At 34.5% G+C, this 17,353-nt stretch overlaps 2 protein-coding genes across 3 annotated transcripts; both read right to left on the minus strand.

Moving 5' to 3' along the window:
• Nucleotides 1-1,414: 1,414 nt before the first annotated feature.
• On the minus strand, nucleotides 1,415-11,695 carry psmc4 (proteasome 26S subunit, ATPase 4). The gene is made up of 11 exons (NM_199750.2): nucleotides 11,594-11,695; nucleotides 10,646-10,744; nucleotides 9,029-9,215; nucleotides 8,192-8,338; nucleotides 7,314-7,423; nucleotides 6,574-6,667; nucleotides 6,293-6,460; nucleotides 5,473-5,549; nucleotides 5,224-5,392; nucleotides 4,410-4,465; nucleotides 1,415-1,837 (listed from the first exon to the last, which is right to left on the minus strand). The coding sequence occupies exons 1-11, from the start codon at nucleotides 11,627-11,629 to the stop codon at nucleotides 1,724-1,726; spliced, it is 1,257 nt and encodes a 418-aa protein (NP_956044.2). The 5' UTR covers nucleotides 11,630-11,695; the 3' UTR covers nucleotides 1,415-1,723.
• Nucleotides 11,696-13,540: 1,845 nt separating this feature from the next.
• si:dkey-199f5.7 lies at nucleotides 13,541-15,925 on the minus strand. Of its 2 annotated transcripts, none has more exons than NM_001128816.1 (2): nucleotides 13,763-15,028; nucleotides 13,541-13,673 (listed from the first exon to the last, which is right to left on the minus strand). In NM_001128816.1, exons 1-2 carry the CDS (start codon nucleotides 14,993-14,995, stop codon nucleotides 13,575-13,577), a joined length of 1,332 nt encoding a protein of 443 aa, NP_001122288.1. In that variant the 5' UTR covers nucleotides 14,996-15,028; the 3' UTR covers nucleotides 13,541-13,574. The 2 variants fall into 2 exon arrangements, with proteins under 2 accessions (NP_001122288.1, XP_073780499.1); XM_073924398.1 differs by having other exon boundaries at nucleotides 13,591-13,673; nucleotides 13,771-15,925.
• Nucleotides 15,926-17,353: the final 1,428 nt, after the last annotated feature.

The following is a 17,353-nucleotide window of genomic DNA, read 5'->3' on the forward strand; positions in this document are numbered from 1 at the left end:
ATCGCAAATTGGCCCTGATAACGCAGTTTCAGACTCGGATGTTATCTCCCGATCAGTACTCTTATGTTCTCATTATTTTTGAACACATCTATAGTTATACGATGGTACAGAGTTTCTTGACTTCACACAGAAACAGGAACACGTGCAGCATGACATCACTTAATTGCAGAGACGCTATTGGTTAAATGCTGGCAAAGTAGAACACGGAAGCAGCTTAAAGCGGAAAGCACGAGTATGTCTGCGGTCTGGAGGTATTATAAAGCTGATGACGACAACAATTCCATAGCCAACTGTGAGATGTGTAAACTTGGGATTGCCTGCTGGGTATTTTAAGTTGAGGTGCTCTTTGTTTTTATATTTGACTTTTTTTTTATATTTACTGTTGCACTAAAGTCCAAAAGTGAAGAATTGGTGTTATTTATTAGTTGATTATTCAAGCTACCTCACAGAAGTGCTCTGATTGTTACCAGAGTTGTTGAATGTTAAAATAAGGTGAATTACATAAAACATAAGGAACATCCTGGATCTGTTTCTTTGCTCTTCTTTATTTTTTGAAATGTATAGATGTATCAGATCGAGTTTCGGTGTTGGTAGACACTCAAAAATCCGATGAATTGGACTCGAGGGCAAAAAAATCTGATCTGGACATCCCTAATTGAAATATTATTTGGCAATATGCATTGATTTTATAAAGCACATGAATGATCTCTAATGTGGAAGTATAAATAAGATATTGTTATTATCAGTAAGACATAAATAACAGTGTTACTTTTGTCCCCACAGAAACTCTGGCCATTTAAACGTGGTTTACTTTTAAACTGCAAAACTCAAGACATTGCAAACTTAAGGATGTGTTACTGCACTATATACCCAGTAGATTGATCATTAGTGTGACACATGACAAGAGAAACACAACTTGTATAAAGAAAAAATTATCCGCTACAATAATTTACTATTTGCACTTAAAAACTGAAAGTCCAACCTAACCGCGGGGCGCGAACCCGAAATCAAGTGATATCCGAGAGCTCCATAAAGACTTGCATGCTGAATGTGCTGTTATAGCCTGGAAAGTGAAGGTTGTCAATGCTTTGAAAAAAAAAAAAAACTGCTTTGTTAATTTTGTCCCTGCTCTCCTCTACTTTTCTGCACTAGTAAATATTTGAACCAGTAAATATAAATGCATTATCTAGATCAGTTTTTGTTCCTACAAATACTGAATTTATGCAAATGCTTTTCCAGTTTTCAGATCCTTCTGTTTTTTTTCAATATCATTAATTGTAAGACAGCCTCAGCAGATGCACATTTAAAGCTTTTGCTATCACAGGCATTGATTAATACATAAAATCTAACTATTACAATTTGAAAAAGTCGTATCAGTATCTGCATGGTGAATTGAGACTATCATCTACCAGCATACATTCGGGATGTTATCAAAAACATCTTTATTTAGAGTCATTATGGAAAACATGTTAATGGGTGTCTCTTATTTTCTGTTAAACTGAATACATCAAATGCTCACCAGATGTACAAGTTGGTTTGTTTTTTGACCATTCATATTTTATATACTGTGAATCTGAAATGAGAATCCCGGTACAAGCAGTGCAACCCTGCGGATGTACATCAGGCTTCAAGTGCCCTGTCCTTAGCATTACACTGCAAGTACAAAATAAACGCTGAAACAAACAGAGTTAAGGATAATGTCGATATCTAATCCAGAGGTTTTCTACTTGTAAAACTCGTGCTCCTGCTCGTCTTTCTTGATAACAGTCTTGTAAGCCTTCTCGAAGTCCTTGGCCAGCACAATGTAGCGGTTTTCACGCACAGCCAGCATACCGGCCTGTTTAAAAGAGAAAGGAGGATTCAGTGTAAACAAACCATAAAATTTGGTGACAGCGCCACTTATGGGTCAAGAGTTTTAAACCATTCTTTCTCCCTTTTTGTTTTACGTACAAATTTGTTAATAACTTTCGACTGCTTACGCTAATTTTAAAGAAATTGGACTCAAATTATTCCTTAGGTGATGCCAACAAAAACAGGCTTGATGAGCAAATGCAGACCTCTTCTAAAATTTAAACAAGGCTCTGTTTGGTATTTTTAGCACACTTTCTGAGGTAGTCAAAAACACATGATCAGATTGCTTTTGAACTGCAAGCACTCAAGTGAATAAATGACTTAACAATTGTTAAAGGAAGTGTTGTGAGAAAAACCAAACAATCCATTCACGCTTTACTGCATAGTAGCAAAACACAAATAATGATTAAACTCATGACTGTCATCCACAGCGTTTTCATTCATTTGCTTTTTAATAACTTGTAACCCATGTAAAATGGGTTTATTCAGTCAATAGTTGTGAAAATTAGTTATTTATGTTTCATTAATGTACTGCGCTTCCCAAACATAGACTTTACTTGGGTGGGCCACTCGGGTAAATTAACAGCCACTAGGCATGGGCTGGTATAGGATTTTGATGGTATAATAACCATGATAAAAAAAAATTAATTAATAAAAAAAAATAATAATAATTCACGGTTTCATGGTATTGTGATTACAGCTCTAAATTAAGTTATTTATAAATGTCTGGGTAAAAACGAAAGTTTTTTTCCTTTTTGAACACAAAATATTTTATTTTGAGAAACATTTAAAATATTTTGGAGCAGTAAACATGCCAGCCTAAATAATTCAAATAAATCACTGACTTCTGCTGTTTTCATTAGTTTTAAAGACAAAGATTTCATTACAATTTTAAACGGTGTCTTTGGAGATACTGTTATCCTAAAAAAATAAAAAAATAAAAATAAAAAAAATCTTACATATATCGTAGGAACGGTATAGCAGAAAATAATGGCGGTTTTAAAACCTTGACTTTTTTTAAACTGTGGTTTATCATGAAAGCGGTTATCGTCAGCTGCCCAAGTTTTGATGACACTTTTTTACTATTATTTTAATCCTTTGCCACTTTTTCGTTTCCACTCAACACCAAACATTCGCGATGGATTCTGTAGTGGAAAATCTCTCGTTTACTAGTTTCGTTCTACGTGCGCAGAACCTGTCAACACTCCCACAGACAGTCTCACATACTCTAAAGACCTACAAAGCTATTTTGGCACTTAAAAAAATCATCTGGACGGAGTTTTTAAATCTCCTAAATGTCCAGGATTTGACTTTTCCTTTGTTTTCTAAAGCTGTTGTTTATCGTATGCGTTTTTGCATTACATTTTATTAAAGCCAACTTTCGCTATGATTTGCAGCTGACACGCAGTCGCAAGAGAAACATTAAATAATTTTTATTTTTTTTCTAAACGACTCAGAAAAACTTTACTATATAATCGTTAAAGACTAAATGAGTGGTCTAAACTGGCTGCATAATTTATGTACATCATTAGTAATGGTTCATCAATGCATTTGCCTTATTTTAAATAATCTACACATTTTAATTATTCAAATCTTGCCAATTTTAGAGAGAATGTCTGTTTATTCTTTTTCTTTCATTTATTTCTCATTTGCTGATTATTTTTTTATTTGATGATGTTGATATATTACATAGGCCTTTTTACACGTCTAAAATGCCTTGGCACTCAAGTTTGCTTTTAATTTGAAAGGGAGAAAAGCAGATTTTACCTGTTAGTGGGTGCACATGGCTCATGAACAGGTTAAAAGTAACAGAAATAGTGAATTTCTTAATAGTGGTCTTTGTTTTTACTTTAACCCATTGAATAGAAACAGTGTATAACAGTATAAACAGTGTATTTTATCATAATAAATAACATTTTTTAATAAAAAATGTAATTATGTTTTGTTTGTCACATATAGTTAACTATTTGTGTGATGTGGGTAAAGGGTATGTTTCAATCCAGTTACCACCGCAAATATATTTCAAACCTGTGGGAAGCGCTGATGTATTTACTAAAATTAATTAATAGCAAACAGTACTTTAACATCATTTATTAATGATAGTTCAACATTTACTAATGGACTTTTGAAATTCAACTTCATGCTTGATATCATTAGTTAATGCACTGTGACATGAATTATCAATGAACAAACTTCTTCATTAACGTTAACAGATAATGCGGAAATATTGTAATAAATGCATCATTTATTATTTGTTTGTGTTAGTAACTGCATTAACATTAACTAATACAAGTACAAATAATGTTTCTAATATCTGTGAAGAGAAGCACACTCATAATGTAAAGAAAATTATTAAAACAGTTATAAATAATGCTGAAACATGCTGCAAAAGTATTTGCTTCAAATGGTTATGTTTAATATAGTGTCAGTAGCACATTTCATTATACATTTCCAAACATTTATGTTGCCATTAATTGTAATACTCCAGAATTTCTGTTCACTGGTGCTTGAATGAATGTTAATAGCATATGAAAAAAAGCATAGATTTTCTAACTCACCTCCTGGCAAATGGAGTTGATATCTGCACCAGAGATCTTGTCAGGCCTGGCAACATCTGGATTTTGGTCAAGGACAAATGCACAATGTTTATTTTCAGCATCATAGCTGCAGCCAATATCTACAGTATTCCTTTAAATAAGATTAAGAGCTTTTCTTGACCTTTTTATATATTTATATTTTGCAGAATTCCTTACCAAGCAGCATATGTTTTTGTTACTAGTGACAAGAAGTATTATTGTTTCTTTTAAAATATATCATTTTAGCCCCAAACGTAAAAAAAAAGAAATCTAATGGATTAAAGGAATAGTTCATCCAAAAGTGAACATAAATTCAGATATATTAGATAAAAATCACAGACCAACCCTCCTTTTTTAACATCTTGGGCCCATCTATGGACTATAAGAGAGCTCTTGGTTTTCCTATAAATGATCTTAAATTGTGTTCTGAAGATATATGAAGATCTGAGGTGATTGTAAACAACATGACGGTGAGTAATTCATAACAGAATATACATTTTTGGGTGAATAATACTTCAAAGGAATAGTTTACCCAAACATAAACATGTATTCACCATTTACTCTTATTTACTTTTCCCTATTTGCAAAAAAAAAAAAAAAAAAAATGATATTTTCAATAATGTTGGAAATCTGTAACCATCGACCTCCATAGGAAAAAAATGGAAGTCAATGGTTACTGGTTTCTAGTATTTAGAACAAATGAAGGGTCATAAATTGATGACAGATTTGTCAGTTTTGGGTGAACTATCCATTAAAGGTTAATATAATAAGAAAGCTTCATGTTGGGTCAGGATACAGTCCTCCAGGTCGACTTCCTCGGAGAGATTCATCTTGCTGGTGATGGTGGAAAACACCAGACGTTTCTGTCGACGGTCAGGGAGGGGGAACTCAATCTTACGGTCCAATCTACCTGGACGCAGCAGGGCAGGGTCCAGTGTGTCAGCCCTGTTGGTGGCCATGATAACCTGTCATTGAAAGAATAAAACAACGTCAACAATGAGCGAAATTAAAACAGACAGTAATCAATTACTAGAAATAATCTAACCTTCACGTTCACATTCTGATCAAACCCATCCATTTGATTGAGAAGCTCAAGCAGGATTCTCTGTACTTCTCTGTCAGCTACAAACATAGAAAACAAGACACAATGAGCAAACAGTAACCAAAATCACTACAGAACTAGTAGGCTCTAAATACAGAAAAAAAACTTCTAAAATGAGGAACGATAAGTAAATTATTATAAATTACATATAAAGTAAATTATATATTATATAAAGTTTTTAATTTAAGTGTAATATGCTTAAAGCTGCATTTCTACAAAACAATACAGTATAATGTGACTTCATATAATGCTACAGTTTATAATAACTGATTTCAGCACAATTTTTCCTGTTATGGCCAATCAGCAGGCTTTATTCCAAACTTCACTGTCATGTGATCTTTCTAAAATAATATGTAGAAATAATATTTTGAAAAACAGAAAATTACACATATTTCAGAATATATTGAGTAATAAAATGAAACCAAATAGACAATCTAGAACAATAAAAATCTGAAGAAAAAAAAAATCTAAAACAGAATTAGTGCCTTTAATAATAAAGTAACTTTACTGTCAATGACAAGTTTACTGACAATTATTAAAAGAAAGAAAATGAATGCATCTTTGTTGAATAAAATAGATTTTTGGGGAAAAACAAAACTCCGACAGTCTAAACATTTGAACAGTAGTGTAGTGTATGATATCATGAATAATAGTTTATATTATTAATAAAAACAGCAGAATTAAAACCTGACATACATCTACAATAAACAAACAAAAATGTACAAATATAGCAGGATTTGGTAAAGCTGACAGGGACACACACCTCCAGTCTGTGCATCAAAACGCTTCGTAGCAATGGCATCGATCTCATCAATGAAGATGATGGCTGGTGCATTCTCTTTGGCCAGCCGAAAGACATCTCGCACCATGCGTGGACCCTCACCAAGATACTTCTGCACAAACTCAGATCCCACCACACGGATAAAGGCCGCTGCAGAACATAAAAACAATTACATAACCCTTTGCTTCTGATCTATTCACTCATTTGCCCTACCACTAAGCTCAATAATAAATCAAAAGGCCTCAAACCACACATAAACCTACCTGTGGTGTGGTGAGCCACAGCTTTGGCCAACATAGTCTTCCCACAGCCAGGTGGGCCATACATGAGCACTCCTCTGGGTGGATCGATACCAATCTGAGAGTAAAAGTGGAAAAATTAGCAGACAAACAAAACTACACAGCTGTTTGTTTTCCTGTTTGCACAATAGGGTTGCACATTATCTCACACTGATATCGCAATGTATTCATCCACAATAGTCACATCGCAAGTTTGAGTCTGAATTATAGTTGACCAGGAGCTACAGAACACTCGATTTGTAGAGTCACTGCTGAGTTTAACCATAATAGAGTGAAAGTTCATCATTCACATGTATTTTAAGGCTTGTGACTGAGCATTTCAAAGGAGCTTAGATCACAAAAATTAAGATGTTTAGAAGTTTAACAAAGAGAAGTTGTATTTAATTAATCATACCAAAACATTTTTTTTCTTACTTTTAATTTTTTTTTTACCTCTCTCTAGTCTAAATATCCACATTTCAAAATGAAAACTAGATTTTATCTACCCCAATGGCTGATAACGATTTCTAGATATTCCAGATAAAAGCATTACATTTTTGTACTCGAATGCTGTTAAGATTCCCCAGAAAACTGTCAAAGAGAGTTATTCAAACCATCTTGTGAAACTGTATTCATATCGCAATATTTTAGAAATCTAGGAAAACTAAATATTGCAATATCAGATTTTTCCAATATCATGACCCTTATTTCACGCTATCACGCACCTGTTTATAGAGCTCAAAATGTGTGAGGGGAAGCTCCACGGCCTCCCTGACCTCCTGTTTCTGGATGTCCATTCCTCCTATGTCCGAGTACAACACATCTGGTTTCTGATCTAGGGTCAAATTAAAAGTAACAAGAGTTAAGAAATAAGATGCAACCAAAATATACAAGCATGGGTTGTAAGTAGAAATAGAAGACTGAAGGGCTTTTTTTTTTTGCAAAAACAACCAGCAGGATGTACATTATCCCACTTACTAAACAATTCCATAAAACATTGATCTGAACTAGGGATTTGACAGTAACTGGACCACTGCCTTAATGAGATGTCAACTACAGTGATGTGGTTATTACAGTCATCACCTCCCTTTTTAGTTTATCATTTATTTTTGCGTGTGAAAGTTTCAGGATAGTATTTTTTTGTGATGGAGGAAAGAACTGTTTTTTTCTATTAATTGTTAACCGGTTTCTTAAGGTATTAAAATAAACTTTTCGCACAAAATAGAGGCACAGTCCATTAAACATAGCCTCATATTATTGTTATTATTAATTAAATACCAGGTTATTTATATATATATATATATATATATATATATATATATATATATATATATATATATATATATATATATATATATATATATATATATATATATTTTTTTTTTTTTTAATTAAATACAAGGCTTGTTAAAAGAATATTTGTTCTTTAAAAGCTGCAGCCTTCACTATCCTACTTGTAGTTCATGGTGAAGCCGGTTAATAGTTTTATGGGATAATATCTGGGAATAACATGCTTTGGAGCATCCTGATTGACCAATCCGAACCAAGAATTCCAGAGATCCATGAAATGATTTAGAATGAAGAAATGTATGTTTAAGAATACCTGAAGTGAGCATCATGATGCTGCTGTCTGCTTCTGGAGGCAGAACGTCCACCAGAGCATTGCTGTGCTTGTGCAGAGCAACAGAGGCATTGGGCTTCAGCAGCTCTCGGTCAATTGTGCTCAGAATTCGAACATAGTAATTAGAGCCTGCGGAAAAAAGCCATGTTATTATTCAGAGATGAATCAATTAGATTTTGTAAAGCAACTGGCAGAGGATTTCATCCAAAGCAACTTAAATTTAGGGCAGGAAGATTTTGGAGAAACACAGTATTATGTTGTTGTGCCTTTGTTTTGACTTGAATATTTGTAGAGAAATTAATAATTCTAATGTGAGTGAGGTCATTTTGTGAGGGTGCTTAATTGCAATGAAAATAAACAAAGTAAAATAATATATTATTGCTACTTGCTTTCATAAAGCATATTACCTACTGATGTGACCAGCTCAGTATAATTATGAATCATTTTTAAGAGTTTCCTGCCATTGAAAAGAATAGATTATTAAACAAAACAACAAATTATTGCAATGACATTGGCTGAAAAAAAAAATTATTTAAAGAATTAAAAACTTTTTTTTAAACTATTTTTTAAGTATTTTGCAAATATACTCTGTGCTTTCTAAGAGGTTGTATTCATTGACATGCACACAGTCAATATTGGTTTGTAAATACTGTAAACACTCAATACTGGTACTGCATTAAATTAAATGGCAATCAGCATGATGTGATCCTCATGGCACAACATTAAAATAACTTTATTCTGATGTATTTTGATGCAGCCCTGCTTCTTTCGTCAACAGTTAAACCATCCCCTCCATCATATACAGATCAATCTTCTGACCTGTGGTTGAGCCCACAATAGCTGTATTCTGGTCGACGGCCTCCAGGAACTGCCCAATGACCAAAGGGATGCTTTGTATCCTCTTCACCTCCTCTTGGGCATGAAGGAACTCCTTCTTGAGATTCTTCTGTTCATCTTTAATGTATTCCTCCTGCACCTCCAAAAACTCCAACTCCTGCTGCAACTTCTGCAGTGTGCAAATGAGAGTCAATTAATAAGCGTGGTGGTGCGGATATACAATGGTTTATATTGTGAAAGACAAGAAGCATTTATACTGCATCTTACCTTCATAATGCATACAACAGCAGTACAGTTTTTCTTATTTCATGACCATTTGATCATAAATAATTTTAATTTTATAATAGTCAATAACTTAACTAAAACCATATTGTATATAATAAGCAGTTTGTCAATGAGTAATTGAGGAGAAGTGTAAACTAACTCACACACATTATATACAAATTGTTTTCCTAACAGAAATGTTTATGTATCTCTTATATGTCTAAATACACTTGGGGTTCGTACTTCGTACCTCACTGAAATGATCTAAGATGATGTGACCGATCCTGGATCTTTTAATCTTGATAACCGATCTCTGGCTAATTTATGAAATCATAAATGATCATTATAAAATGATGATCAGCAATGCAACAATTGGCTGACAGCACAGCAGTGTAATGACATCAGCTAATTAATTTTAAATTATCCATGTGAGCAATAAAACTCGTATAAACAGTTTGTTAAATGTGACAAGCAATAACTTTCCACCTTTGTTGTGGACTGCAGGCGTTACACTTTCATGTGTCGAGTATTTTGCAATTTATTTTGTTTACATTGAAGTCGGATATTCTTTATTATAGTAGCCTATTCAAGTTTTTTAATCGGCGCAAGGAATATTTGGCTGTTTAAATTTATTTTGCATCAACAAAGCATTTTGATATTGGTAAAGGTGTCAGCAACTTTTGCAAAGCATCAAATCACCGTCATATTGGCTGTCAAAACATGCATTTTGACTGCATAAATTATTATTCCTTTAAAAAAAATAAATAAACTGTTGAATATTGTGCATGTCTATTATCATACACAAATTGTACTAAAGCTGGTACATTAAAATAGTACACATTTGTGTCTAAAAAGTCCATATTAATAAAACCCTAATTAATAAATAATAATACTGATAAATAATTCCCTTTAGGGGGAACCACCTTGTGACAGTTTTTGCACTTTTATTGTGAAGTGCAGATTGAATTTTTAACTATCTATCTATCTATCTATCTATCTATCTATCTATCTATCTATCTATCTATCAACTTTTTACTGTTTTTCCAAGTGTATACACCTACTACTGTAAGAAAATATCAGCATTCGGTACATACTTTCAGTATTACCTTTGCTTGAAATGACCCGATCTAATTCTGTTTATATGAAATAAGCCTGCTGCCGGAATGGTTTGTGCTACCAGAACTGCTATGACGACAACAACTCTCAGATAAGTTTTGTATAACGAAATGATCCTGGATCGTGTAAAATCTTCAATAACCAAATCCAGCTAATTGAGTAATCCACATACAAACAACGGACCCCTGAAGGTTAAAAAAAGAAAGAAAGTATAAAAACCTTATATATGCTGTAAAGATCCTCCAGATCTTCTGGTTCTGGTGCCAAGAAAGACAAGCCGGTCTGTGGCCTGGAATTCAGCAGGGCCGGCACATCATCCTGGAAAAAAACAAATAAATAAAAAACATGTAGAATCAAAACATTATTACAGGAACATTAATCTGAATTAAACCTGAAACATTTCAATTAAATCTAAACGTCATGAACTTTTTTTTAATAAAAAAATTCTTAAGTCCATATTCTTTCTGTTGCTGTTCTTTATTAAATTAAAAAATCTAAGCTTTAGTATGGCTTTTATGTATAAAAACAAACGACATCTAAACGAGTATCACACAGAATTTACAAGTAACAAAATCCAGTAATGCATTGATTTAGTCAAACCGTTATCGTCAAAAACACTCATGTCAATAACATACATATTATTATATACATGTGTTCATTCGAATTCGATAGCATTACCAGCATACTGTTATGGTGTAACTGTTAAAACACAGGTTAGTACATATCTAACGATATATCTAACGTAACTAACTCACAAACACAGCTCATTGCTATGCTAACGTTACATGGCTAACCAAGACCTCAACTGATGTTTCATTTTGCAACACAAATATATGAACTTCATGTCAGTATTTTTGTAAAATATACATATACAGAACAAACATGGGCAAAAGAAAATATAATTTGACAGGCTCACTGTGATCTGGCTATCTGCTATAAATCGAGCACACATGCTAACATTAGCCGCTGTCAGAGAATGGCATGACTGAGCATTTGCTGCTAGCTGAATGAATCGGCATCTTCTCATCAGTTATTTTACGCTGCAGACACGTGTTCTTGTCATATATGGGCATTGTTTGCATATACTAGAAACATTTATATATGATCAAACTGTTTAGGCCAGCCTTGTAAGAGTAAAATTGTTAAAATTACATCATAAGATCTCACCTGAGGTTTCTCAACCAACACTCCACCGTCCTCCATGTTTGCTTGTAGCACATGACGTCACGACGTGGGATGTAAATCAATTTCCGCAAATAACCACCGGGTCCTAAAGGCCACCTCTCAATCTCTGCTTTGTTGACAGGTTGACACATTTTGAAGAATGATATAGACATATTTATTAGGCAGCGATGTTAGTAAATTGCTCAAAATTACAGTAATGATTAAATGTCTAAATACTCAATAATATATGCTATTAATTTGAGTTTTTTCCATTAAAGAATCCCAAGCATAAGTTGCATAAATATGTATAGCATGGTTGTCACAAAACATTATGCATTCTTTTACATTATTATAAATATTTTCAAAATAAAACAGCCTTTTTCAACTTTTTTTTAAAACTGCTTGTAGTTTTTTTAATATCTGTGTGTGTGTGTGTGTGTGTGTGTGTGTGTGTGTGTAAACAACAGTGATATCTTGAATAATGTACCAAATCAATGCATTTGCATTGGCAATGCATTTTGTTTATTCATTCATTTTCCTTCAGCTCAGTCCCTTTATTCATCACCGTATAGCACCCAAAGGATGCCCACATGAACGAGGAGAACATGCAAACTCCACAGAGAATTGCCAACTGACTTAGCCAGAACTCAAACCAGTGACCTTCTTGCTGTGAGGCGATTGTGCTAACCACTGTCAATGTGTCGCCATCCTTTTCTTCATCTTTTATCATATTACACAATTGTGTTTTGTTTTTTAAGCCTATGTGTGTTTTTATTTTTAGAATAATTTGACTCTAAATCTGGATGAAACAAGCATGTTCTCCTGCTTCAAAACATAAAATTTATTAACTTCATTAAGCAGATATTTCTGAAGCTGACCATTTCAATGTGGCGATGTCATTGGCCAATAAGCATTTCCTGCTTGTTGTCAAACTATTTCATGTAACAAGAGGCAATTCAGTCATGTCTATTGTAAAAAAGCTGCCATAACATTATTTATTATCACTATGTGGCTCTTTCTGGATTCTCTGAGGCTACACTGTAAAGCCCAAAAAGTTAAGGTGACTCAAACCATTTGAGGAAAACGATTGCTACAAACCATTTAAGTTAAAAAACTAATCTATATGAGTGCTGTGAACTTACTTCATTTGAGTTGAAGTAATGAGGTATTAAATTAACTCATTACCTTCAACATTAAGTTCAAAACTCTTTTTAGATAATTAGAATTAACTTTCAGTCAGTTTTTCGTTAACGACACTCATTTCATTTCATAAAGTTGACTGCTGGGTTTTACAGTGTATAGAAATTAAAAATGTAAAACAGGAAATAGGTTAGGACCATTATTATTGTTTCCCTCAAAATGATCTTGTATACTTTGACACATATGAACAAAGCTGAAGTTTAAATTCAAAAAACATCTCTTGCTTTGCTTTAAAAAAAATATATTTTTATTTGTAAAAATGAAAAATGGAGTCTCCCTAGAACACAAACTGTTTATAGAAAACAAGAGGAGACATTAAGAGACCTCTAACTCCCTTAAGCCTTCTAATATTATAACCAAATGTAATCAAAATGTACACATAATAACTACATGCATTCTGCCTTTTACACGTTATTTTCATTAATACCAATTGCTATCTGTTTAACAGGCTGACATATTGCTAGGCTGCATTGTTAACATTATCTTTGAGTATAATAAGTATATAACTGTCAAATTAAATGATCAGTTTTTTTATCTATGTCCAGCGATTGAACCTTTTAAAGCTATAGGTGAAATTGAAATGGTGAATTGACATGTTTCTTGATGGTTTGATGTTTAATGGACAACAAAATTATTTTCTTGAAGCTCAAAGAACTGTTTAGTTAAATACACAAAGACATTTTAAGATCATTACAACATTTGAAGATCAATAAATGCACACATATATTTTTTCAATAATCAATTTATTGATGCACAAAGGAAGATTTGTAGCAGTTCTGTAAACTCAAAAACAGACTGCAGAGGGGAATCTTGACAGCAGAAGTGGGTTACTTTTTGCTGGCTGAGCCCTCTTTGTCCTGACATCCTCATCCTCAAATGGACACTGAAAACACATGAGAACTTTAATCACAACACCACAGACACATTGGTTAGTTTCAGAACAGGCATATTAGTGAACAGAGGGACACGTACAGACTCACGCTTGTTCACTAGTCGACTTGTAAAGCCTGGCAGTCTGGGTAAGGAAAGTTGAGACTTCACTTTCAGATCAGACGAACATGAAGGGAGTTCATCGAAAGGCTTTACAGAAACACAGCTTGGCTTCAATACAGACAAGCGTGTGGGAGCAGCAACATGATGCTGGCGGAGAGGTGTAGGTTTGACCATCCTCACTGCTGGACTCCCAGAATGTGCCAGAGGAGATGAAGAGCGGTCAACACCGGCGTTCAGGTCAGACAGAGGGAAGCTGATGTTTTTCAGTGACACTTCCGTCTTGTGTTTAGGAGAGCTCATGCTGCGTTCTGGAGGTCCGTTTGTGAAGCTCTGCTTGTTGACAGGCTTCACATGAACTCGGTGTGGCTCCAGAAGAGGCAGGTTTGAGCACACAGCAGCTGACTGCCGGTGGAGAGGCAAGCGTTCATCCATCCTTACTGCTGTACTTCCAGATAGAGGCAGAACAGATGAGGGCCGGTCAACACGGACATTCAGGCCAGACACACATGAAGGGAAGGGGAAGTCTTTCACTGAGACCTTCCTCTGAGTGTTAGAAGTGCTCGCTCTACACTTAGGAGGTCCATCAGTGAACTTCTGTCTACTGACAGGTTTCACAGGAACACCTTTTGCCTTTACAACAGGCACATCCTCCTTCATCTTCATCTCAACGCTGTCATTCAGATCAGACACACATGCAGGGTAGCTGATGTTTCTCACTGAAACCTTCACCTGATGTTTTGGAGGTCCATCTGTGAAGCTCTGCTGGTTGACAGGCTTCACATGATACTTGGACTCCAGAACAGGCGGGTTTGAGAGCACAGCAACAGACTGCTGGCGGTGAGGCGTATGTGTGTCCATCCTCACTGCTGGACTCCCAGAATTAGGAGAATGGTCAACACTAGTCAGGTCAGACGGGTAGCAGATGTCTTTCACTGAAACCTTGATCTGAGGTCTAGGAGCGCTCACTGCTCTAGTTTTCAGATGTCCATCTGTGAAGATCTGCTTTTTGACACACTTCACAGGAACAGTTTTTGGCTTCAGAGCAGGCAGGATTGAGCGCCTGGCAATCAGTTGCCGACAGAGAGGAGTAAACTGGTCAATCCTCAGTGTTCGACTCCCAGAACGAAGCTGAACAGAGGAGGAAGGCTCAACACTGGCATTTAGGCCAGACTCAGAGGAACCACAGCTGATGTTTTTCGCTGAAACCTCCATATTTGTAGGACAGTTCGCTCCTCGATGTTCTGGGGGGTGTGGCAGGACCTGACTAGAACTTTTTTGTTTTTTGAACCACATATTGACAGACTAAAGTCAAGATTTTATCGCAACAAAAGTAGCTTGAACGTGCCGTAAGCAGCGATCACGAGTGAAATGCGGTGAAACTCTCGTTCTGATGATGATGTAAATGTTCTTTTAGAATGTTCGCGTCATTTCAAGCTCGTGACGTTCTTTCAGACATCATCTTAAATCTCATTAAGTATATTTAATAATATATAAGTGTTAAAATATACCCTGAACGCATATTTTGCACCTCGGTTTTAATACCGCAGTCAGATTTGTATCTGACTCGCATAAGTGAAATTGTGGCTCCCTCTAGAGGTAAAATTCGGCTTTTGCTAGCTCAGATTTTATATTGGCTCAGACACGGTTGCAGCCGGTAGTTAAGAATTAAATTATGTATTAAATTTCCCATGAATTGTATTTTATTAACGTCTACCCCTACCCCAAGCCTAAACCCAAGCGTCATAGTAATGTAAAGACAGTAGTTGTACGAGTTGTTGAGTATTATTTATGTTACTTATTAAATTACCCAATAAATCCAATAAATAAACCCTTAATGCAACCGTCACAGTGGTATAAAAATATGAATTATTGCTATACAGTGTCACAAAATGATGCTGTTTTAATCTGATCCGAAGCTGTATCTTCTCTAGACTTAGCTTCTCATGTATCTTCTCAAAACAGTAATAAAAACAATAATAATCAGTATATTTACAATTATTCATTTATAATAACCCCCCCCCCCCCCCCTCTGTCTCTCTCTCTCTCTCTCTCTTTCTCTCTCAATAATTGCTTTGTTGGTATGACAAATGTTACAAATCAAATTGCCAAAGCATTTATAGAGTTTACATTAAAAAGGACATGCCTATTAAAAAAAAACATAGTAAACAAAGTGTGTGTGTGTGTGTGTTTGTGTGTGTGTGTGTGTAAGAGAGAGAAACATCTTGAATTATTAGATCAATGCAGTTTGCACTGCATGCATTTTATTAACTTTTTTTAGATTTTATTGTGAGCAGCATGGCGGCACAGAGGGTAGCACTATCACTTCACAGCAAGAAGGTTGCTGGTTCAAGCCTCAGGGTCAGTTAGCGTTTCTGTGTGGAGTTTGCATGTTCTCCTTGTGTTGGTGTGGGTTTCCTCTGGGTGCTCCGGTTTCCTCCACAGTCCAAAGCCATGCGGTACAGGTGAATTGGATAAGCTAAATTGTCCGTAGTGAATGAGTGTGTATGAATGTTTCCAAGTGTTTTGCAGCTGGAAGGGCATCCGCTGTGTAAAACATATGCTGGATTAGCTGGCGGTTCATTCTGCTGTGGCGACCTCAGATTAATAAAGGGATTAAGCCAAAAAGAAAATTAATGAATAAATATTTTTTTGTATTTCATTTTTTTGTTCTATTTGTGTTTTTTATGTGTGTTTTTATTTTTAAATCACTTTCATATTTATTTATTTTTTAAAATTTTTTAAGTTAACTTAGTTGTTTTATTAAATCTACTAAAATTTAAGTGGATTAAACATATTTCCAATATTTTTATTGCATTTTTTCCAGATATTATACAAACTTACAAATGTATATGAAAAATAGAAGTCCTATCAGCAAAGAGATCACATGAAATACATAGCAATAAAAACAAGAAATCTGTAGAATTCCTAAAACAAACTTACACTTCTCTACCCCCTTCTATGCACCATCCCTCCAATCTCCCCCTCCCTATTTTCTGAGGCCTTCAATAAGTATGTAACGCTGAATCAAGACACTGACAAATAAATAATAAGCCATTTGAAAAAAATTATAAATAAAATAAGTAAAAATAAATATATAGGTAAATACAGAGGATGAAAATGTAAAATAAAAACTAGAAGTCTCTCTTTTTCCCTTTTGACATTCTAGACAACAGTTCCTGAAATGTTAAGGTTCTCAATGACTGACAGTATGGTACTGTTTTGTTAAAGGAGCTTAGTGATCCTTTAAAACAATGTCTCAGTTTCTCAAGATAGATGCAATTAAGAGCCTCTTTAATTCAGTGTTCTGATGATGGAGGGGACACATGTTTCACTTTCATATTTATTTTATATTAGAAATATTTATTATTTATTTATTTTTAGAATAGTTTGATATGACTACATCTGGATGTAATAAAATGTTTTCCTGTTTAAAAAAAAAAACAAATAATATTAATTCATTTCTTGAAGAAGACATTTCTATGATGATTTGTTGGGCGATCGATTGCATGATTGATTGATTGTTTGATTGATTGATTTATTGATTTTTTGAATACCAGATATTCTATAAAA

This window comes from Danio rerio, chromosome 16 (assembly GCF_049306965.1).
Source record: "Danio rerio strain Tuebingen ecotype United States chromosome 16, GRCz12tu, whole genome shotgun sequence".
NCBI lineage: Eukaryota > Metazoa > Chordata > Actinopteri > Cypriniformes > Danionidae > Danio > Danio rerio.